Source organism: Simochromis diagramma, unplaced genomic scaffold (assembly GCF_900408965.1).
Source record: "Simochromis diagramma unplaced genomic scaffold, fSimDia1.1 OVJJ01000545.1, whole genome shotgun sequence".
In the NCBI taxonomy this organism is placed as follows: Eukaryota; Metazoa; Chordata; class Actinopteri; order Cichliformes; family Cichlidae; genus Simochromis; species Simochromis diagramma.
In genome coordinates, this window is record NW_024387371.1 from 1,967,688 (window position 1) to 1,990,017 (window position 22,330).

A 22,330-nucleotide genomic window follows, 5' to 3' on the forward strand; every position below is an offset into this window, starting at 1 on the left:
AAAAAATAAAAAAAAAAATACTTCGGCAACCGGAAATTGATTGTGTTAAAAATATATATTTCTAAATTAACAATGACCCTGCTTTAAGAAATACAAATACACGGTATCATAAATTTGATTTTATTGATAATGGGGGGGGAAAAAAATCACTACTATCGTGTTGCAAAGAAAATGCAAAAGGATTCAGTTAACATAAACAGTCATATAACATATCATTAGAGTTTACACTGTGAATACATTAAAATTGCATGTAAAACAAAAACATAACAATCGCTATCCCTTACCTTTGACATTGCATGCAACACGAAAAATAGACAAGCCTTTTCAGTTCCACTAATATGTGAGATGATACATTCAATGCCTCCTTTAACTCCCTCATTACATCAAACTTTGATATGTCACACAGCTCCCTTTTAAATCACCAAAATAGAACAATAAGTATGTAAATATGATCTCCTTTTTAGTGGTTTAATTAGTAAGAGTAAAAGGCTCTGATATGCCCAGCTATTGTGTTTACATTACAGTACAGCAACAGGTGGCAGGGTAGTCATCTGCGTCAACTTTGAATTCGTTTCCATAAACAAAGTAGATGTTTGATTTTCCTTTCCAGGTGTACGTGACCTTGGTGATAGGGATCAGCTCTATGGTTTGACGCTGCAGACAGAGAAAGAAAATATGAGTAGGGTGCATGCTGCTAAATTATTCTTTAACTAACCAAGTCATTAGATAATAGATAAACAAATGTTTTTTAATATAATATTGACGAAAAATACCTGCTGTAGAATGCGTGATGTCTGCATGTACTTTCCCTGGTGCTCACTGACAAGGCGCTGAGAAGCACTCACCACCGAAGTGTCAGGGAATCCTGAAAGTGGGTATACCTACAAAGGGTGTTCACAGTGAATTTAAGTTAAGCACCGAGTTAATGTGACTATTTAAACTGCACTGACCTATTGTTAAATAGCTCCAGCAGGATTAAAAAACAGAGTTTAATTTTTACATTACGAGAAATGCAAAGGTATACAGTTATAAGCTCTGATAAGTTGATATGAAAACTGCATAGTTAAAGCAGCAGATAAGCAACTAGTCCTACACAATGGTCTCACAGGATGCGTTTGATGTCATTGTGGTCCCCAATGTTTTCCTAGTTGTAACAACCTGATGTACAGTAAATGGTGTTAGATACAACATGGGCTAAAATAATGATATTGTTTTAACATATCATCTCTTCTTGCAACATTACTGAGAATAATAATGTGATTAAAGATACACATGCTCCAAATATTCAGTCATGTAAAATGTCAGGACAGGACTGCATAGAGCCATGTGAAAACATTCACATGGCTCTATGGAGTCCTGGGAAAAACTAAGTACAGCCCATGATTCAGTATGTTGTAGAGCAACTCTTAGCAGCAATAACTTAGAGTAATAGTTTTCTGCTATCAGTCTCTCACTTTGTTGCTTTATAATGTTGCTTCAGTTTATTGAATTTTTTTTGGTCATTTGTTTATGCACAGCTCTTTTAAAGTCCTGCCACAGCATATTAGTCAGGTTGAGGTCTGGATATTGACTGGGCCATTGCAAAACTTTTTTCCTTTTTCAGGCTTTCTGTTGTAGATTTGCTGCTGGGCTTGAGATCATTTTTCTGTCGTTGAGCCAATTTTCCCTGAGCTTTAGCTGTCAGATTGCCTCACATGCGACTGTACTATACAGACGCATCAATGACTGCAAGGTGCCCGGGTCCTATTCCTGTAGAAGAAGCCTAAATTATCAACACTCCACCACAGTGCTTAACAGTTGGTATGAAGTGTTTAAGCTGATATGTTGTGTTTGGTTTTCTCAAAAACTGTGTTGTGCATTACAGTCACACATGTCTCTTTAGTGTCATCTGCCCAAAGCACATTGTTTCAAAAGTTTTGTGGTTTGCTCATATGCAACTCTGCAAACCTAAGCCGTGCTGCTGCTCTTTTTAGAGAAAAGAGGCTTCCTCCTGGCATCTCTTCCAAACAAGCCATACTTATTCAAATTGTTCTGTCACAAACTTTAAAATAAAATTATAATCAACAGAAAATTTTCTGGGTGTTTTTTTTCCTTCTTTAGTTACAAATATATAATGATCTATTTTCAATTATTTTCTTGCGGCGTACCAGGTATCACACCAAATATGGATAGTAATATCGTCATAGATAGAATACCATGTATTGGGTGTCTCTGAAGAGCTCCTTGCCAGACACCTTGCTAAGGTTTTCCACCCGAAGTCCACTCAACTGTTCCACAACATAGGCATCAGTGTTGTTAGTCCTGGAAGCAAGAGGAAATTCAGTCTTCTATTATAGCAGCTTTACATTGTATATGAATGAGATTCATCTTATTAAGAGACTATTGCGCTGGCTAAGCTAGTAAAGTAATTTTTGTCAATGTGCACCATTTCACAGTGAGCTTGATGTAAACCAAGAGCTGTTGTTTTCCATTGCATACGTCACACTGCCTCGATCCTTGCCCATGACAGGAGCTGCAACTGTAAAGGAACTACTATCAGTATGCTTCACAAAAAAAGCTAAAATTTGATTCATAGTACATGACCCTGTTTGACCCTAAAAATAAGAAATCTGTGGTTTATGCTTACTTTTCTCTTCCTCTGCCACTGCAGTGGGTGCACCTATCATTTCCGTGACGATAACAAGATCCATTACACACCCAGCAAACTTTCTGTCAGGAGAAAAAAAGAAAAAGAAAAGGCTTTTAGGAATTTTATCATTTATCCTTTTTTCTCCTGAGGGCCGTGCAAAAATACTTACGTTACCAGCTCCGGCACAGTCTTTGCATGGTTTTCGGCCAATTCCCAAACAATTATGGCAGGGCTGTGAATGCAATGTTTATAGTGAGATAAAAATAAACAAAACATTTTTTTAAAAAGTAAAAGTAGTTATTTTTAACGTGTTTTCCACAGCTTACCTTCACAGATGATGTGTAGGGAACTTTAATAAATTGTTTGTCATCCAAAAAAAATTGGGGGGTTTTAGCAAGAATATCCCAAGGCCCTGGAGGTTGTTGGGCATAGGCATCCACCGTCTGACCTGGTACAAATAAAATGTATCCTAAATAGCTAGCTGACAGCTGACAGCTAATGGAATTTTGCTCATTGTAACATGCTGATAAGCAGATCTACATCTTTGACTATTGGACTGTTTGTCTGACATGAAATTCATAATGTTACTTCAGACTTAAGAGTAATTCTATTTTTTAACAATAAAAAAGGACACTTATTTAAACAGCATTGTACCTGTGTATGGTTCGTGACTCCACTCTGTAGATCTGGATTCAGTGAAAGTGTCCAGGCGGTACTAAAAAACATAAATGTTTGTATTGGTTATTATTAATGATTATTCATGCTCTGTAATGTAAAAAAAAAAAAAAAAAAAAAAAAAAAAAAAAGTTATTTTTGATTGTCATTGTGGCAGGTTTTTCCAAACACAGCCTACTTCATCTTACCCTATATGTATTGAATGCCTCCATGTTAGTGATCACTCCATCCTTTGCTGGTGCAGAACTGTAGCAGCATTTACTCTTTACAAACAGGAGTAAGGCGTCCCGGGCTGTGTTTTCAGATATAGAGGGAATGCTGCCAGTAATAAGGGAAGGTGATATGGTATGTCACATTGTCTACCCTTTTAATATGAAGTTTCAGTTGTCTGGGTGCTGAGGCACTGAGATTTTTTTTGCTTCCTAAAATCCAATCATCGAAAATGTTTTGCAATATCATGAGCTAGTATGGTGAAAGAAAGTGGTTTGAGTCTTACTTCCACTGGGGTTGATCCAGTGCAGGCTCAGGCTGCACTGCTGGGAATGTGGACATGGGTGGCGGCAGAAATCCACCTTAAAATCAAAACGTTTTTAGATTCATACAATAAAAAAAGACAACAAAAAGACAAGCCTAACGCTAGACCTCAAAGTCTGGCCAGTTGAGTTTTTCTCTGAGTCTGGAACTACGATTAATCATATCTGAAAAACCTGCTGACAACGTGCAGTTTTATTTATAAATATTGATCTGGTATCTTTTATACTGACATTTTCTTGTACTTTGCAAAGATTTACAAAGCTGAGGGCAACTTTTCAACACTGCAGAAAAATCGGACACCCCCAAGAAGTTACAATCTCATAATACGCATTTGATTGTATTAACACCTCATATTTTCAGTATACCCAAAGTAGAGCATATAGTGTGTATTTGGGAACCTTGCAAAACTAGGTAAATAATGCAAATATTTGTAAAATCTGTAATTATTGATGCATGTTACCTCATCATCATAATTGTTTTGTTATATGATTGTACGCTGTAACATGATGTAAAGTAAATATTAATTTATGAGTACTGCATTCATTGTCTTCTTCCCTTTCAGCCATTTTTCATGGAAAAGTGTGTTTTTAAGTATAAATATAGCATAGCATACAAGGTGTATCATTTTCACATTTTTTTTTTTTTTTAAATTATGTAATGTAGTTTTATTGAACCATTTGAGCCTTGCATAGGACATTCATAGTGGCGCAAACAAACTATGTCCGGCATATACCTCCCCCAGCGACTGTTCCTTCATATCCAGGCATGCTGTCAAACATGCTGGCTGGAGGAGCGGTGGGGCCAATGGACTCAGCAACAGGTGGGGCAAACATTGCTGAAACAAACCAGAAGAACCAGTTCACTCATAGCCACAGACAGACTTTGAAATTGTATAAAATTTCAGTCCTGTATTGACATTTTCACGAATCACAGCCAGACCAAAAAGAAAACCGGGAAAAGAAAGCTGTAAAATAAATACATAAATAAATAAACTCCATCACTGAGTCTACTCTGAAATCTCCGGGTATTGTCCAAATTACACGTCACTGCTTCACAACATCCTATAAAGCTGTTAGGGTGCAATGTGACTTAAGTTTGTGCAACTCCATGTTCGTATCCATACTGAGTTGTTTTTCCCGCACCAACTACTTCAGACAGGGGATGATCTCACTTTCTTAAATCTCGCTAGACATTACACCCCCAGCAGTCTTATGTTACACTACATACGACTTCTCCAGCGACAGACACCTAACCTGTACGCCGCGATGACGTCACTCCCACAGCCGGAAGATGATAACTATTACTTTTATCACAACAACCTGTATCAAGTAAGAAAATAACAAGGAGGGTAAAAGATCTTACCAGGCGTCCCCGCAGCTGCTGGTATATAACCGGGATTATTTATTCCATAATCTCTGCCTGGCTGACTGCAAGTAAGGGGAAACGAAAGTTAAGATAATCACAGTGTGTGTGTGTGTGGGGGGGGGCAAAAAAATTAATAAATACAATAAAATGCGAGCTGGGTTAAAGTTTAAAGCAAAGAAATACAGAATAACGCGATCATTACCTCAGAAAAGGCTGTCGCTCCATTCCAAAGCGTTTCACGGCAGCTACGGAAGAAAAGTCACACCGTGCAAAGTCTTCAGATGTGATCTAGAACCATGCACTGTCACTTCATCACAAGACATCAATCATGTGACATAAGACTAATCATTCGCCTTTTATTGCCCCACTCCTGCGTTACGTTCCCAGCTTTTTCACAGCTGCCAGCTCTGGTTGCAGCAGTCAAACAGGATTTAAAAAAAGATTTCTGGTTTTCTCAAAATAGGAACTACCGTGTTTTCTTGATAGTTTAGAGAAGTACAGAAAAACCCACCCCAGCACATACACACTCCCCCCAAAAGAGAAAGTATCCGCTCAGGAAGTACGCACCAAGTTTTGGGAGCGTGTTACAAATAATGGTGTATTTACAGCTAAAAGCCCCAGAGCACCACCGGAAGGTATCAAAACACTTTACGAATAATAACAACGACCAGAGTCCAAATATGTAGCTAAAACAGTTTTGACAAAGACAATCCGGTTGAGTCAAAAAGCATGTTGCAGGTTTTTTTTTTTTTTTTTTGATAGACTACAGCACCCATAATCCTTTGCAATGCTCACGGAAGTCCTTTTTCTTTCCTTCCGCCATCCCCGAAGTCCCTTTTGGATTTACATCGGCGGGTGAGTTGGTACAATCGGAAACAATCCGCTAGATTTTGGGCATTATTCGCCCATCCTGACATGGTTCACTAATCATTGACATTTATTATATATGTACAGGCTACGAGTTATAGTTTTGTCTTGCGATATGTGCTTAAATTGAGCAAAGTGCTGGTGCTAAAGAGACTTACCGGCTGGCAGCGCCATCGACGTGAAATGGAGTTGTAGTCTTCAGCAAAGGCCTGCTGTACTAAATGTCTCATAGAAATATATTCTGCTCATAAATCTAATACGTGACAGAAAACAAAAGTAGTTGTACGTAATTGTATTTATGTTTAACCTCAAACTCATGTGAAATCCTTACAGTAGAGTAGCATGGCTTGGCTAGCTAGCTAAACATTGAGCCTACCGGAGACGCTAGCTAACGATGGTCTGCACGTTTGCTTTGAGACTCACTTCTCGGAGTAGATGTAGATGTTTTGAGACATAAAGGCTATGCTTGTCTTTTGTTTCAGCTTGTAATTGACAGAATATAGTGCAGCAACAGTGAGGCTTGGCATGTTGAGTTTGTGCTAAACTTGTCTTTTCATGTGTTTTGTCCTCAGTCACCATGGCAGCCCTCAGGCCCCTCACTAAACCCAAGATTGTCAAAAAAAGAACCAAGAAGTTCATCCGCCATCAGTCTGACCGATATGTCAAGATCGCGGTAAGTGTCATGTCATAGATGCCCATCAGTTTTGGACGGTTTACCTGCGGGGACTAACTCATGTCAGTGAGTTAAATTACCTACACGTTTATTCACATATCCCTACAGAAAAACTGGCGTAAGCCCAGAGGTATTGACAACAGGGTCCGCAGGAGGTTCAAGGGCCAGATGCTGATGCCCAACATCGGTTATGGTAGCAACAAGAAGACCAAGTTCATGCTGCCAACTGGTTTCAAGAAGTTCCTGGTGCACAATGTCAAGGAGCTCGAGGTCCTTTTGATGAGCAACAAGTAAGTTATGAATGCATATGCATGTAGATTACTGCTGCTGTAGATGTAGAGGACATGGTGCACCAAATGGCTTGTATTGGAATATTGTCATACATAGGTTTTTTCCCCAATGTCTGTGCAAAAGTTTATTATAATTAAAAGTATGCAAACACTATATTAAATTAGACAGCTACAGGGAGACATTAGAGTAATTGTTTTTGTGTAGTTAAAGTATGTTGAAGGATTTTACGGAGTCTTCCTTGTTCAGGTAAAGCCTCTAAGACGGTGACTGTGCATATATGCATGTTGAGATCATGTACAGTAAAGAAATAGGTTTAATATAGCAGAAGCCTGTGCATTTTGGTGGTATTTGTCCATAAACACAAGGTGCTGCTTGAGTCAGCGAAACCCCAATAAGTAAAACTTATCATGTTATAGTGCTGATGACTTTTCTGAGATATGTGTGCAAAAGATGAGCATTGCATATATTTAAAGTTTGCAGTTGCACTGACTGGTTAAACAGTGAGTGATGTTTCCATTCTCAGTCATCTTGGCATTTTTCTAGTGAAAGTTGCTGCTGGTTTAGTACTACCTCCTAAAGAGTTTTTTTTGCTTTTGAAAATTTTTGGCCTTCTACCTAAGAAAAATAACAGGGGACTGTAATTTTTAAGCCCCATCTTTACCCTTAGCCTATCTGATCAGTCGCCACTCAAAGACTTTTAAAATGACATTTTTGCCTCCAGTATGTTGAAGTAGCTGCAGACTTTTGTCACATGTCTCAAACCTCAACAAGTGAGACCAAACGCTGGAAGGATTGAGCCACTATATGAGCCCCAAATTTGTTGTTGTTTTTTTGTTTTGTTTTTTTTTAGGATATTTAATTTTGCAACGGTAGGCCATGGCCAGAAAAGACACCACTCATCCCCTGATAATATTTTTTAAAGGTGGTTTTAGTTCATGAGACTAATATAATAACCTAACAGTCTGATAACCAGAAATACAGATGTCATTTTAAAAAAAAAAAAGAAAGATCTTGTATGAGGAAGTTGACTGTCAATGTACCTCCACAATAACTGAATTCCCAACATCCTATTAATAGATGTCTTGTTGTCAAAGTTTATTCGGTCACTGTTTCAAAGTAGAGCGCAGGGTTCAGTGTTTAGAGGAAAGAAGTTTGTAACACTTAAACACCTACATTGAAATGCTAGGAGTTCTCCCATGGTCAGACACATCGGGAATTTCACTTCTTATTGTACGTGTACACAGTTTCTGGTTATCAAAAAGATTTTGAACCTATAATAAAGCCACTTAGCTTGTTTTCAGAGACTTGATCTTTTTTGAGATTACTCAGTGTTTTGGCAGTTAGTTTGATTCAGAAGGTATATAATTGATCCCATAGGACAGGTCGTGTTGAGAACCCTAATAGTGCTCAGACTGTTTGCTACGGGAGAATGTGGACCCCAGTTTCTTAGCTGTATTGGACAGACAAACTTTAGGCATATGGTTTGTGGTTCAAGGGAGCAGTTTGATTCTTCTCATTCACGTCTTCTTTTTAAAAATAACTTATTTTTTGAACCAGGTGTAAGCCACAGAGATGATAGTCTCATCAGTAAAGATGAGGGTCAGATCAGCTGCATAGTTTTCACGTAATTTATGGCACAACTTTCAGAGGGTTGTCTTTGCCAGAACATGGACTGCATCCTGATGCTTGACATTTTGACATCTTGCTAATGTCCATAAAGTTGTGATTGAATTTGTGCTTATTGAAATTGTGACAGACTAAACTCTTTATAATTATTTTATTTGGGATAAATACAAAAATGTCACATGTCAGTTGCTTATATTTCCTTGAAGACACCTTTTCACTAACCGAATGTGATTCTGTGCCTCTGTAGGACTCACTGTGCCGAGATTGCCCACAACGTCTCCTCCAAGAACAGGAAGCTGATTGTGGAGAGGGCAGCTCAGCTGGCAATTAAGGTCACGAACCCCAACGCCAGGCTCAGGAGTGAGGAGAACGAATAAACTGGTTATTCACAATAAAGACTTAAAAATGGAAAATGGCTTCTGGATCTTTTTTTTTTTCCACTTTTGAACTTAATTGGCTGTTTTTAAAAAGACTCGTGTGAATATATGAAACCGATTTAAACCTAGAGTAATACTATAAAGATCAAAATTAGTACCAAGATTTTGGTCATACATTTGGTCAAATGTGCATTTATAAAATAAAAATTGGTTTATTTCTTACATTCAAAGGAGTATCACTCGTGGTAGGAAGAGCTATTTTATTTTTCCCCGGAAATGATAAGAAATGCTTACCCAAGAGAGCTGGTTTCATTTTCCCTGGGCAACATTATTATTATTATTATTATTATTATCTTTTTTACCAAACCCTGTCGGTGAATGGAACAGAACAAAAGGGGCAAGATACCTGAAGAGAAGCACCGACCTGCACTTTAAACAGAGGAGGGCAGAACTTATGGACAGTTATTACTCTTATTACAGTGTGAAATAGCCCAAACTGCAGTTACCTGTGGTACCATGTTTGTTTTAAGACCACCTCCTCTTAAAGACATCCTGGATTTATAAACTCGTAAACCATTAAAAATCATAAATATTATGTTTTTGACACAGGGAGATTAGACAGGTGATTCTTGTGTTAAGGTGTCCAAAGATTTAGATGATCTGAATATATGTACAAGTAATCTTATGACCGCAAAGAGCAGACTTCAGCCAACCCTAAGTTCAGTAATTCAGGCATTTTTTTTTTTTATGCTGAGCATAATGTAAATGAGAACGGATGCCCTTTACATGGTCAACTCTTGCTGTTCAACCTTCTGTTTGTGAGGGATAACCAATCAAATGAGATTCCAGCTGAAGGGAAAGAAGCCAGTATGGATTTTTCAGACAGTGGATGAACTCAAGTCCAGTGTAACACAAATAAGGAGTACTTAAAAAGCTTGTCTAATACAGATGTAAAAGTGAACCTAATAAGGTTTGTTTTTTTGTTTTTTGCAATTTGATATTATTTATAACTTGAACAAAAGTCATGTCAGTGTAGTTTAAATGGTACCCTAAACATTTTGTATTGCTATTTAGTTTTATCGTGAGGTGTACTCATAGGCTTTTCGGGTTTTCTGTTGCTATATATAAGTAAAAGAAGCACACATAATTTGTTAAACCTGCTACAGCAAGTTCATAACAAGCCTTTCTGTAAAGATTCATATGTGTTGCCTAATCCAAAATTAAGCTTGGTGACATTATCTCTGACTAAAAGCTCTCTCAGCCATAAAGGACATTTTTCAAGCCTTCTGTATAGAAAGGAAGCCAACAGTTACCACCTGACTTGTATTGGCTGACTGGTTTTGGACCAGTTAACTTGGAGCTTAGAGTCAGTTTGGCAACGTTGATGAACATGTTCTGATAAAGCCTCGGCTGACACACTCATGTAATTACTTAAGTTGTGTCAATAGAGCAACGACAATGTAATCAAAAGGCATTGCTTGAATTGGCCTGCTCAGATTGTGTACTGCTTGATGATGTTGAGAGCCGGATCCCTGCAGAGAAAGTTTCCATTGCGTTCTGGCAGACAAGCTGTGCCCCACAGCCCTGAGCCCTCTGCCATCTGTTCCCGTAAAACTGACATTGCCAGAGAAGCAAAAACACAACATTTATTTGGCCAGTCAGCTTGTGGCTGTTAGGATGTGGAAGTAAGTTACCAATGATGATTGGAAAAAACAAGCAGAATCTTGGATCTGAAGCTTTCCTCGTTCCGAAACCAGCACCTGTTTGTGGAGTGTCCTGGAAGACTCACCTTAGAGGACTGGATGTTCTCCAGAGAGAAAGAGAGGAGAACATGAGAACAGCAGGGCAGGCAGACACTGCAACGTCTGAGAGATGGTGAGAGTGTCAGGAAGAGGACAGAATCTATTTTTTCCCTTTCACTGCTCAGAAAATGAACATGTCAGCAAGGGTCACGTTTGGAAAAGGGCGCCTCACTTCCAAACAGCTCTTCTTCGCCTTCCCTCAGACAGATTCCCTGAGGAAAGGCAGCCGGTCTGCAGGAGGAAAGAGAAGGATGTTCTCCTTTTCTCTCAGATGTCGACTGGGTGTCATCAGAGGAAGGACAAAAGGTAAAATCTGAGATTTAATATTTAACAAGATACCCAAGACTTCTATGGAGTGTCCAGAATTTTCTCTTGTAATCCCAACAAAATACTTACACAAGTTTACCTCTGTATATAACCTTCAACACTCTTTAATTCATGTACATTATGCTGCAGGCCTGTCAAACATAAATGTGTGAGCATGCTTGAGACCTGTGAAACTGAACATTCGCTTGAAGAAAATCTTGGATGACGATTCTTAGAGGTGAACAGGAACGCAGGCGTGTGATGTGTGGGACACGCGTTTCCTCTGGCTCCTTTTCTTCACACTGATATGTGCTGGCTGACAAGTGATTTAGTCATTTCGCTCCTCACTTTCACTTGCAGCTGAAGCTGATAACCATAAGATGGCAGTGTGGTCAGTTTGATCGATGTTGAGGTTAAGCTCCACGGCCTCCTGTCTGGAATATGTTCATGTGAAGTAAGTGTAGGCACTTTCGTGAGGGTTTCTCTACGTAAATGGAGATGGATCAGCATCGAACAGCGAAACCAGTCACACACCAATGTCTGTTGAGATCACGAAATATTTTGCACCAGTTTCTTTTCTTTTTTCAAATATTGAATATCACACATCTTTGTTTTTATGCCAAGGTCACAACAAAAAAAAAAAAGGGCACTCTTATACTAATCAATAACTTGTCAGTAATGCTACAGCAATTATGTTGATTTATCGTCTAGAGCAAATGTAAAAGAGTCCATTTTTATAACATTGCCAGTCGGTTCCCAGAGGTTTTTATCAGTCCAACAGACTGCTCCATCTCCCAATTCTCTTTATTCTGGTGGAAATTAATTAGTCTCGCTCTGAAAGACTACACTCGCTCACACTGTAAATGGGGTATTAAGGACAAAAGTCTCAGAGGAAATCATCTACACCAAAGAGTATTGTGTCCACTGGAACAGCTGACTAATTAGGCTCCACGCAACAGCGGATAGAAACATGGAAATGTTTGTTTGTAATCACTTTACACATGTGGGCAAAAGGCCGCTTTGGAACAAAGGGTCTAATGTTTTTTATGAGCTTCTGAATTTTATGTATTTTGGTTTTATCCCTTTTTTTTAATCTGCCTCTAAAGTGATGACAAAAACGATCTGCACTGAACCAAAAACAGAGGCTGATGAGGTTTCGAGGAGCTGCCAGTGATGCTGAAGGAGGGGTTTGTTTTGATAGTGGTTGCAGCGCGGGTCAGGAAGTGGCAGGCGCCGAGGCTTTTGTGCGTGACAAATGCCCAGACAGGTGCAGTGATGGGCCCTCCGTGTTTGGGTGGAGGGCCCCTGAAGGATTAGCAAAGGGTCCTTTAACCCCTCAGAGGGTGAAACACGAGATGTCAGGCCTCAGAGGAAACACATTTCACAGTTTCATTAAGCTGCTCAGATTTAACGTGTTCCTATTTTACTGCCGTTTGAATATATTTCACTTATTATCACGATTGCAGTTTGAATGTCGACTGTGCTTGACGACTGCATAATATTTAGAAGCAGCAACAACTGCAAGATGTTTAGGCAGCTGTTCTTCACAGGAATTTAACATATGCTTCCTCCAATATGCTGCGTGTGCACGTGTGCGTGCATGAGAGAAAAAGAGAGAAGATAAGAGCACTGTGTAGACACAAGCTCTGTAAAACGGTTTTGTCTCCATGTGAGAAAAACGTGACACTGTCTGACAATGAATGTGCAGGTGGTGTTAATTGTTCCGAGAGTTGAGTGTGTGAGGTGTGCGCAGTTTTGTCGTGTCTAATCTGAGCGTGTGTACTCTATGTGTGTGCTGAGGATGTGTTTGACTTGGTGGGAAGTGGATAAAGAGTCTGTCTATGTGTGTGTGGGGGTTGGCAAAGGGGAGGGAGTGACTATCGTGTGTGCCTGCTTCACTGAACCCCTCTGGCAGAGAGGGAGACAGAGAGAGGGGAGAGCAAACGCTGTAGCTCTGTATGAGAGGGCTGTGTGTGAGCTCATGTGAGTGTATGAAGAGGGCATGATAAATCCTCTGGAAAAAAGACGAGCGATTAGTAAGAATAGCGCAAAAAAACGGGACAACAGCGAAATGGCAAGAAAAGGACACGGACCATTTCTCTCCCTGCTTTGGATTTTATAGAAGGAGCACAGCTTGGCAGATAGTAGTTTTAGATGTATGTGAGCATTGAGAATAATCATTTAGGAAGGTAGTGAGGATCAAAATTTGCCCTTTGGAGCTCCAGACCTTCCTGGATAGTGTCAAAATTTAAGGACATGCTGGAGTTGATGCACAGGAATGAAGGAAGAAAGATGTTTTTTCTAAGCAGCTGAGATCTGGTCTCTTGGGTCGCCTACTTTCACCACAGCTCTCTGCCCACTACTAAAGATCAGCAAGGTTACTTCCAGAGGGTGGCTCCGCTGATTTAACTCCAGCCATGCTCTGTGGTCTGAGGAGAGACACCAAGAACAGCATTGGTAAGAGGAACATATTCTGACATTCAGAGTCAAAGGGTACAGATTTTGTGTGGCCATAGAAGATTTAAGACAGTCACTTCTGAGAGGTGCCTACGTCCCTGCGGTCTTAAATCTGTTCAGCTTTAATGCAAATGAATTTGATGGTGGAATCATTACAGTGCGTGCAATACAGCAGTAATAGATTGCGAGAGATTTAAATGTCAGTGGACTCAGCCACCAGCTCTGCATATCATCCTGTCATGTGTAATTAGGGCAGATATAGCAGCATAAACTGGGTCTGGAAGGGCCCAGTTTATAAATAAAGTTTCACCTCTGAAAATAGCGATATGATTTCATTGTCAGTCAGTACCGCCCACATATTTAACCTACATTCTGGGATAGTAAAAAGTGCCCTTAATTGATTCGGAAGTTAATCAACTCCCTAAATATTTATGCAGGAAGAATCTTATTTGTAGTCACCAGGTCTTTCAGATGGAGGAGTAGTCATACCCTTAAAAAAAGAGTTTCCTCTAAAGAAACAGAACTGAGAGGATTCATAGTTGTAATCAACACCATCCCAATCTTAATTTTGGCTCTTGATTTGGGTGATGGTTTTTCAAAGCTGAAGCAGGATGCCTGGAGGATGGCTTGATGGTACAGTAGCATTCAGTCACGTGCGGTGTGTTGGGTCTGTGTAACCCAGAGCCAGTGTTGCCTTTTGACAGCAATGACAGCTGTTGGACCGTCAGGGCCCCCAGGAGTCCGTGTGGTTACGAGGCTTTTGCCTTGCCTAACATGTTTGCGATGTGTCACTCACTTTGTGTGCTTTGTGCCTCAAAGCTACTGGACACAGGACTTGTGCAGGGACGTGAGGTAAATTAATGACAATGTTATGCTTGTGCATATTCTCCAAATTGCCATAACGTGCAAGACGGAGATTTGTCTAGTTAAGCTTTGACTCATGCGGATGTGTCCACGTGAAGGCTGAATTTTCTTCTCGTATCCCGCGGCTGCCTGAAGGTTTCAGGTCAGTAAAGGTATGACAAAGGATCTATGCCTCTCAGCTGTCCAAAGGCTTCAGCTTCAGTTGGACAGATGTGGTGACTCGGTGTGGACAGAGATAAAGCGGTGGGTTTGATTCCCTTCAAGCACTTCAGTCTTTGCAAATCAGTGCAGATAACAAAAAAGACATGTCAGACTAAATGAAATGACATTCTTCATGTCAAACCAATATATTGTCAGTAGATCATTGTCAAACTGATATAATCTGAAGCCTGAAAGCTTACTTACTTCTTTCATTTCTGACCTAGAGCAAATGAGAGGAGATCATACATGAATATTTGATTCTCATAGGCACCTGAGATACAGTACATATATGTAGTTCAACTTGATTTCTTTTTTGTCTATTATTATCCTCTGTCTCACTTGCATTTTGTAGATTGTCACGTTTCAGTGAGCCCTGAAGTTGGCTACAACTTGAAATCTGCTTTTCTTGTGACTGTTTACATCTGGCACCATTAAAAAGCATGCATAATGAGCTTTTAGCAGCAGGTGTCGTTTGCAGTGTGTTTATGGATTTAGCGAAAACCATGGCTTCATTAAATTTAATACTGAGGAAAATGTACATTTATGATGATTCCCCAGCAGAGTACCACGGTTTGCCTTCTCAATGATGTGTAGACAGATTTATGGATGTTTGTTCAGATGAATATTGTAATTATTGTGACACTCTCACACAGTGTAAATCACCCTTAAATCTAAAAACATGTATGGCACCTCAGTTCCCTTCAAGAGTTCTGGGGCTGCGTGTTGCCAAAACTATGTACCAATCAAAAATACTTAACTTCACTGTCCAGCGGTTTGAAAAGCTTGTGCAGTTAATGTGTTAGGACTGATTCTTACCAGTGTCTCCACTCTGCAGTACTAACGCAGTCATCATTCCAGACTCTTGCTTGTGAGTACTTCAGTTTGATGCACGTCATATGAAAAGCAGCAACATGCTCTCCTCCACTCATCTCATCCAAGTGTGGACCTGGCACAGCTATTTTTCAAGTTTGTAATGTGATGTTCAATCGCTGTGCTGGACAGCTGAAAAAGCTAATCCGCAATGAACAGGATTAGCGAAATGCCAAGTCAGTTTCCTCATCACTGCGACTGCTGACATGGATGCATGGCTGCTTTCAGGTTCAGATGGCTGGGCAGTTGCTCCACTAATCTGAGGACGGTCCAGTGCTGAGTCCCACTGTGGGTTAAGAATAAAAACTACCTTGCTCTGCAGAGCACATTCCCTAGCTTTATCTGACAGCTGCTATAAATGACATGAAATGATGATTTCCTCTCTATGCATGAACAGACCATTAACTGCATGCTGTTCTTTCAGGAAGCCTCCCATGCTGTAGTAGCTGCTTGTTGCAAATGTATCCTTGTGTTAAATTAAAGGTCTTTAAAGGTCTTTGCTGGAGACAGGGGCTAGCTATTTTAATTCCTTGACCCTTTAATAAGATTGTTAGGGAAACAAAGTGGTGTGACCTTTCAAGGTCCTGAGTTTGAGGTGACCATTCTAGCTCAGATAGTCCTGACAGATGTATTTTTGGCTGTAGTGTTTCCCTGCAAAAGCTCCTCAATGACAGAGGGTGAAGTTCAAACCCCTTACTGTGGGCTGCTGTCACGATGTGCATTGTGGGCAGTCGTTTTCATTTAGTCTTCTGCTGCAGCGTTTCCCTACATATCCTATCACCACACTGTCTCTTCAGATGAAGGACCATACTCAAAGGGAAGCAAAGAGTCCGGGGCAACTGACCAATCACATTCGTCTCGGAGGCGCAGCCTTTCAGGTACAATACACTCAAACCTGATGTTACATCATTTACTTTGTTTGTTGTCTGATTCATGCTACTATGCTCAATTCACCTGAGTCCCCAAGAAGAGGAAGCATCACTCCATGTTTGATTGAGACGCTTGTCTGTATGCATGTAGAGCCGTTTACGTCCTGCGGTTTGCTTGATGTTGCACTGTTTTGAATGCTTGGATAAGGAAAAATATTTGCTTGTGTTGCAAACCTGTCATTGGTAGTAAAACCACACATTGCAGACTGATTTAAAAGCACAGCACAATGTGGAGCGCAAGACAGAATGAGTTCTCCGTTGACACATAAGCACATATCCATCAATTATTGTCAGGCCAGGATAATTTCCAGCTGGTTCTTTATTATGAATTCGATGCATTTCTTTTCTCAATCCTTATGTAGAGTCGTTTGAATAAAACCAGTTTTATTCTCCACATCCTCCTTCTGAACTCTTCACAAAGATTAACTGAGACAGAGAGATCTGAAGGAACAAGGAGAAGACAGGAGGCTGAGAAAATAAAGTAGGAGGTCTTATGTCAGAGAGCATTTCTGTGAAAGATTCAGGGAAAGAGTCTTTCGTTGCCCCTCAGACAGGGTGATTCTGTCAAGCAGAGGCTAATGCTGACTGCAGATCTGTGCCTGCGTCTGTATCTGTCAGCAGAAGAGTATCGAGGAGTGACCACCGTGGATCTGATGAAAAGGGAAGGCAGCAGCCTTGGCCTCACCATCTCCGGAGGGTCTGATAAGGATGGCAAGCCCAGAGTGTCAAACCTACGGCCAGGTGGGCTAGCTGCCAGGTGAGATCTCTGCTCCGTGATGCATTTAAAACCTGGCAACCACACCAAGCTGCCCGGACTTGTTATTCTGCCCCCTGAAAACGTGCGCATGTTGCAAAGCTGCACCGTCTCACTAACTGCAGGGCTGTAGGCAATGTGTTAGATCAGCTTGACCCAGAGTGACACCCCAACAGGATCAATGGAGCTATGTCCAAGAGCAGATTTACATTTTATCTCTATTTCTGATCAGTTCATGCTTGATTTGCTGTACTGTGGTGATAACTCAATATAAATGTTTTGTGAGCGTGCTTTTTGTGCTCAAAGATTGTTTAATTAAGATAAAGCTAATTTTCCCCAACATCAGCCACGTGATAAGAAAATTCATTGGAAAACTCACATTTCATGATGATTAAGCAGCATGTGACCACAGTGAAACACACACACACACAGATTTGTGAGAATGACACAGCCCCTCTGAAAATGTCTTGGCCAAATATGCCATCACTCGTCAAATCCAAGGAGGTTTTAAACGCAGACACTGTGCTAATTCTTCCGAGCAGCTTGTTTTCCGTCAGCCGAGTTCATGCTTGTGTGGAAGTGCTAGTTAATTTACTTGGTGGAGAGACACACAGGCAGACAGGAGAGCGACAGGCAAAGACATAGTGTGACGAGACTGGACCAGGCGACAGGCCGTTCAGCTCTGCCGGTTGAGACATCTCTCTTACTGCTGTCAGTGCTGATTGTCAGTAGCCTAAAGGTGAGAAGGGCAAGCAGGGCAGAACATCTATTTAATTAATTAGCTCTCTGATGAGCCTCGTGTTGACTCAGAATGTCACATGTCAGATACCATGTACAATCATCTCTGTCAGTGTGTGAAGACGTGAGGCTTTCAGCCAACCTGCTCCAGCATCCACTCTCCTTTTTGCACAGGTGGCTCACTATGTTAGTCGGCTTACTGCTGATGCACGTCGGATCCAATTATCATAACCGTTTCAACAAAAAGAGAAAACCAACTATGATTATTTCTGTGAAGTTTATTTCTCACTTTTATTTGTTTGTTTTTCACAAAGGGATGATGCACTGAAAGCCACTCAGAACCTTATTTCACCTCGCTGATTACAAATAGCTCAGGGTAATGACAGTGAGGGCTGTAGTGAGTTATAAATCCAAAGCAATGAGCTCCCCCCCAATATTCTGATAATTCTCATTTTGAAGCTTTCACAGCTTTCTCTTACATTAAACATATTTGTACTTTTCACCTCACGTATTAAGTAACACAGTATTGCAGCCAAAAGCTGATATTGCACATTAGTGGTGCAAATTTGAACCTTTGGTAACAAACATGGATTGACTCAGAACAGCTGCCTGCTTTGTCCACTTAGTAACTGAATGCTGATCCTAATCGTATGTCTGTGACTTTCCACAGGAGTGACCAGCTGAATGTAGGAGACTACATCAAGTCAGTGAACGGCATCAATCTGTCAAAGCTTCGTCACGATGAGATTATCAGCCTGCTGAAGAACATTGGGGAGCGAGTTGTGCTGGAAGTGGAGTATGAACTGCCTCCATTTGGTAGGTGGTGTGTCTGATTCACAGTTTTAGCAGATGGAAAGAGTTGTGTGAGATGACAGTATGAAAATGCTTATCATTAATGCAAATTCTTTTTATTTTCAAATATTTGGTCTGCAGCCAAAAATCTAAAATGCAAGAACAGGAGAAAAATGTAGTTGCCTTTCAAAAGCATTCTTTATCCTGCTTATTATTAGTAAAACAGAGTATTTAGGCCAACACGGTAGCCAAAAACATGAAGAAGGTTTAAATTGAAAGGCTAGTTTGACATCCTTTTATTGATAAATATAGTTTTTAAATTCCTGAAAGGAAGGAAATGAATGATAATTGGCAAAAGTAAAGGAGAAAAATCTCTGGACATCCAAATGATGCAGGTCATGATGAGGACACTGCACTGCCAGAGGGCTCAGCCCTCACTTCCACACTCATCTGCACTGTGGCCTTTCTACATGTTTGGATCCAGACATCCTGACATCTTTTTAAAAGCAACCCACCAAATCAGCGCTTACTGAGAAATAAGTATTTCTGAACAGATGTTTAATGCTGATGCACGCGTGAAGCACAGCTGCTCTTAATGAATATTTCTGCTATATTAAAAGAACAGCCGTAACCTAAAACCTATCTGCCAAATCAGGCTCGGTTTGAACTTTCAGGATGAAAATCATCAAATCAATGCTTACTAGGTTTCTACGGGAAGCTGACCTGGTCCTCAGGCAGTGCTCTGTTTGCAAACCAGAAGGTCAAACACATAAATTTATTCACCTATTACCAAGTAATCAACTTTCTAAATTCAACATTTCAGATTATACTGGAATCAAACTTTTGACAAACCTTTTGTACTGCTAGTATTTATTTAATCATTTTGTCAATTCTGCTTTACTCTTAGTCCAGAACCCCTCAGGAGTCATAACCAAAAGCATCGAGGTGTGTTTACACAAGGAGGGCAACAGTTTTGGTTTTGTCATGAGAGGTGGGTGCCTAGAATGTTTTTCTCTGTTTTTCTCTTTTTTCCAGTCCTTTAATACATATAGTTTTCCATTGATTTGTGTGCTCTGATTTTCTTTTCTTCCTTTCCGATTTGGGTCAGGAGGCTTCCATGAAGACTGGCGCAGATCTCGTCCTCTGGTGGTGACCAGCGTCAGGCCTGGGGGTCCGGCTGATAGGTAAGGATAAGGACACAGATATGGACAAAGATAGATGTCTACTGGAAACCATGTTTATATATTTAGGCTATATGCATTACAAGTGTAGCCATTCATGTTTCTTGCCTGCATTTTATGTCTTGAGAATGCATGAGTGAGCTTTTCACATTACTCTATGAATGCATGAATGCATATATCTGTACTGTGTATGTAGACGTGTCTTTCCTAATAGATGTGTTTTAATAATTTACTATTAAAACATTTGCTGTTCAGGTGGAATTTGATTTTTAGGCCTTAGAATAATGCACCTAAAATAATGTTGAAACGATTTTGTATATGTGCGTCAGACTTTTTTGTTTCTTCCTCATTACCATATATTCAAGCCACTCTGTGAAACTGTGGCTTTGACACATACAGAGTATGTTATCTTCAAAGCAGAAAGGCCAGCACTCATCCTGAGGCTAATGTAACATTGCACTTTTTTCCCACATGAAAACTGCGAGCACTAAACACTGGAGTGAACATAATTCACCGTCAAAGACTTAACGGTTGTTTATCTCATTTATCCTTCATCTCACCTGGGAGGAAACATTCATGTGGAACTGCTTAATCATCTACTGTGACTGGTGCACGATTGCTTGTAAAAGCATCTTATGCTGGTTGTTTATGTTTTGTTTTTTGTTCTTTGTTTATCCATCTGTGCTTCTCCAGAGAGGGCACTATTAAGGCTGGAGACCGAGTATTGAGCATAGATGGGATGCCTCTGAGCCGGGAGAGGCACGCTGACGCTTTGACCATGTTAATGCAGAGCGGCCAGGAAGCTCTGTTCCTGATTGAGTATGACGTCTCTGTCATGGGTGAGCACACACAAACACACACACAAACAGACACACACACACACACACACAGGGAATATGTGGAGGCATATAGGGCAGCATTGCTCTGAGGGTAAATCATGTGGCCGTTTGGCTGTGTGGATCTGAGTGACTGTGTTGGAGACGGCCCGAGAGCACACTGGGAAAGGGGACACGGTTGTTTCATAAAAATGTGTTTGTCTGTTCCTGAACAATGACTGCTAAAAAAAAAAATTAAAAACATGTTGCTTTTTTGTACCATTTTCTTTCTAAATAAAAGTTGGAGCAAGAGGGAGATATTATATTGCATGTCCCCTAATCCTTGGTGATGCTATTTAAGGAGAAAAGATGGGAAATTTTCAAAGCAGTATCAGTCTGTCCCAGTTATGTCCCTCTGCTATCCAACAACCCCAGTACCCTTAATAATCTGTTCACCTGCCCAAATGATATCAAATGCTGATATCAAAGCACACACTAAAAGCTGTTATAGCACAATGTTTCCCCCATAAAATATCAAACTATTAATCATTATTAGTTATTACTTTTTGTCTTTTGTGTGTTTTAAACAAGGTTAATAAGCACTTCTGTGATTTAGTGTTTCTATTGAGTTGGAGTGTTCATAATGACAGCTTACATAAATAAGTTGAAGCAGCAGATATCAGGATACCCTGACAAAAAATCCTGGATTCTACATTTCCCACAATGCATGTCTTTCACTCTTGGTCACATGCCACAGTTTGTAATGGGTTTTAGTTGAGTCACCTTTATTACACCAGGATTATTTTCCCAGACTTGCAAAAATGGAGCTTGTTCAAAGCCTGCGTACAGCCTGTGGTCGTGTTCATACGCTGACTTTAGTGTGTTCCCTCATGATATTGTGTCTTTAAGTGAGTTATGGTTGGACTATAATGCAATAAATGGTACATACCACCATTATTTTTTAGAAGTTTGGAATTGCAGTTTTATTTTGTTAAGCTCAGTTTAAAACAATAATGGAGTTAAAAAGGAAAACAAACAACAACAAAAACCCCAAACATAAGTCAGCCTGAGGACACAAAAAGAATCCAGCACAACTGATATTCTACCAAACATCCTCTTTGTTGGGTAAAAAGTAGAAAGCTATAGCTCTAAGTTCAGTAACACACTGCATGACTACAAACCTAATTATAACCTCAATGTGATCATAGTGACTAATTCTCAAGATTGCACACTCTGAACTGCTCTATGCAAAACAGGGCAGGTCACCAAGGACAGCTGACACATATTCACACATATCCTGTGTGTGGAATCTAAGGATTCAGACCTGCTGGCTCCAGATTCGACCAGCCACAGGATTCACAATTACAAGAAAAATACATTTAGGAAACGAATAAAACACTAAGATCTAGAATACACTGGTTGTGCTTTTTAAAATTCATTAAAGTTCCTTATTTGAAACATTGCTTAACTTTAATTATGAGCAATAAGTGTCACAACATTTGTCCTGCAAAGAAGATGTCACTCAAGATATTTAACTTCTTCGACATGACGGTATCTAAAATATGGGGTGTGTGTGGTTATCAT

The 22,330-nt window shown here is 40.1% G+C and overlaps 3 protein-coding genes across 10 annotated transcripts in view; 2 read left to right on the forward strand and 1 right to left on the reverse strand.

The window, feature by feature from the left end:
- Window positions 1-100: 100 nt before the first annotated feature.
- Window positions 101-5,828, reverse strand: ssuh2rs1 (ssu-2 homolog, related sequence 1). 2 transcript variants are annotated; one of them, XM_040008005.1, is made up of 13 exons: window positions 5,406-5,828; window positions 5,201-5,265; window positions 4,572-4,673; window positions 3,801-3,876; window positions 3,493-3,622; window positions 3,284-3,344; window positions 2,956-3,077; window positions 2,799-2,861; window positions 2,627-2,709; window positions 2,426-2,518; window positions 2,196-2,301; window positions 774-881; window positions 102-654 (listed from the first exon to the last, which is right to left on the reverse strand). In XM_040008005.1, exons 1-13 carry the CDS (start codon window positions 5,426-5,428, stop codon window positions 514-516), a joined length of 1,173 nt encoding a protein of 390 aa, XP_039863939.1. In that variant the 5' UTR covers window positions 5,429-5,828; the 3' UTR covers window positions 102-513. The 2 variants fall into 2 exon arrangements, with proteins under 2 accessions (XP_039863940.1, XP_039863939.1); XM_040008006.1 differs by lacking the exons at window positions 5,201-5,265; window positions 5,406-5,828 and adding an exon at window positions 4,932-5,153 and having other exon boundaries at window positions 101-654.
- A 113-nt stretch (window positions 5,829-5,941) lies between these two features.
- On the forward strand, window positions 5,942-9,073 carry rpl32 (ribosomal protein L32). The gene is made up of 4 exons (XM_040008007.1): window positions 5,942-6,058; window positions 6,643-6,743; window positions 6,852-7,033; window positions 8,908-9,073. Exons 2-4 carry the CDS (start codon window positions 6,648-6,650, stop codon window positions 9,035-9,037), a joined length of 408 nt encoding a protein of 135 aa, XP_039863941.1. The 5' UTR covers window positions 5,942-6,058; window positions 6,643-6,647; the 3' UTR covers window positions 9,038-9,073.
- A 1,419-nt stretch (window positions 9,074-10,492) lies between these two features.
- The window catches only part of LOC120719093 (glutamate receptor-interacting protein 2-like), a 32,070-nt gene continuing 20,232 nt past the window's right edge, over window positions 10,493-22,330 (forward strand). The window contains exons 1-7 of one of the 7 annotated variants that reach the window (XM_040008000.1): window positions 10,493-11,145; window positions 16,335-16,415; window positions 17,085-17,223; window positions 18,629-18,774; window positions 19,658-19,741; window positions 19,859-19,934; window positions 20,625-20,770. In XM_040008000.1, the coding sequence (XP_039863934.1) occupies window positions 10,968-11,145; window positions 16,335-16,415; window positions 17,085-17,223; window positions 18,629-18,774; window positions 19,658-19,741; window positions 19,859-19,934; window positions 20,625-20,770 (850 nt within the window). In that variant the 5' untranslated portion in view covers window positions 10,493-10,967. Of the gene's footprint in view, window positions 13,603-16,334; window positions 16,416-17,084; window positions 17,224-18,628; window positions 18,775-19,657; window positions 19,742-19,858; window positions 19,935-20,624; window positions 20,771-22,330 lie in introns of all 7 variants that reach the window. The other 6 variants (XM_040007995.1, XM_040007993.1, XM_040007994.1 and 3 more) reach the window with 6 other exon arrangements.

Bases quoted from the DNA above. Each gene is read 5' to 3' on its own strand.
- ssuh2rs1 (XM_040008005.1), bottom strand. From the start codon at position 5,428: ATGGAGCGACAGCCTTTTCTGAG. The intron at 2,710-2,798 runs GTAAGTATTTTT...TTCTCCTGACAG, and splicing joins ACTGTGCCGGAGCTGGTAAC to AAAGTTTGCTGGGTGTGTAA. The intron at 882-2,195 runs GTATTCTATCTA...CACCCTTTGTAG, and splicing joins TCAGAGACACCCAATACATG to GTATACCCACTTTCAGGATT.
- rpl32 (XM_040008007.1), top strand. From the start codon at position 6,648: ATGGCAGCCCTCAGGCCCCTCACTAAACCCAAGATTGTCAAAAAAAGA. The intron at 6,744-6,851 runs GTAAGTGTCATG...ATATCCCTACAG, and splicing joins ACCGATATGTCAAGATCGCG to AAAAACTGGCGTAAGCCCAG. The intron at 7,034-8,907 runs GTAAGTTATGAA...GTGCCTCTGTAG, and splicing joins GTCCTTTTGATGAGCAACAA to GACTCACTGTGCCGAGATTG.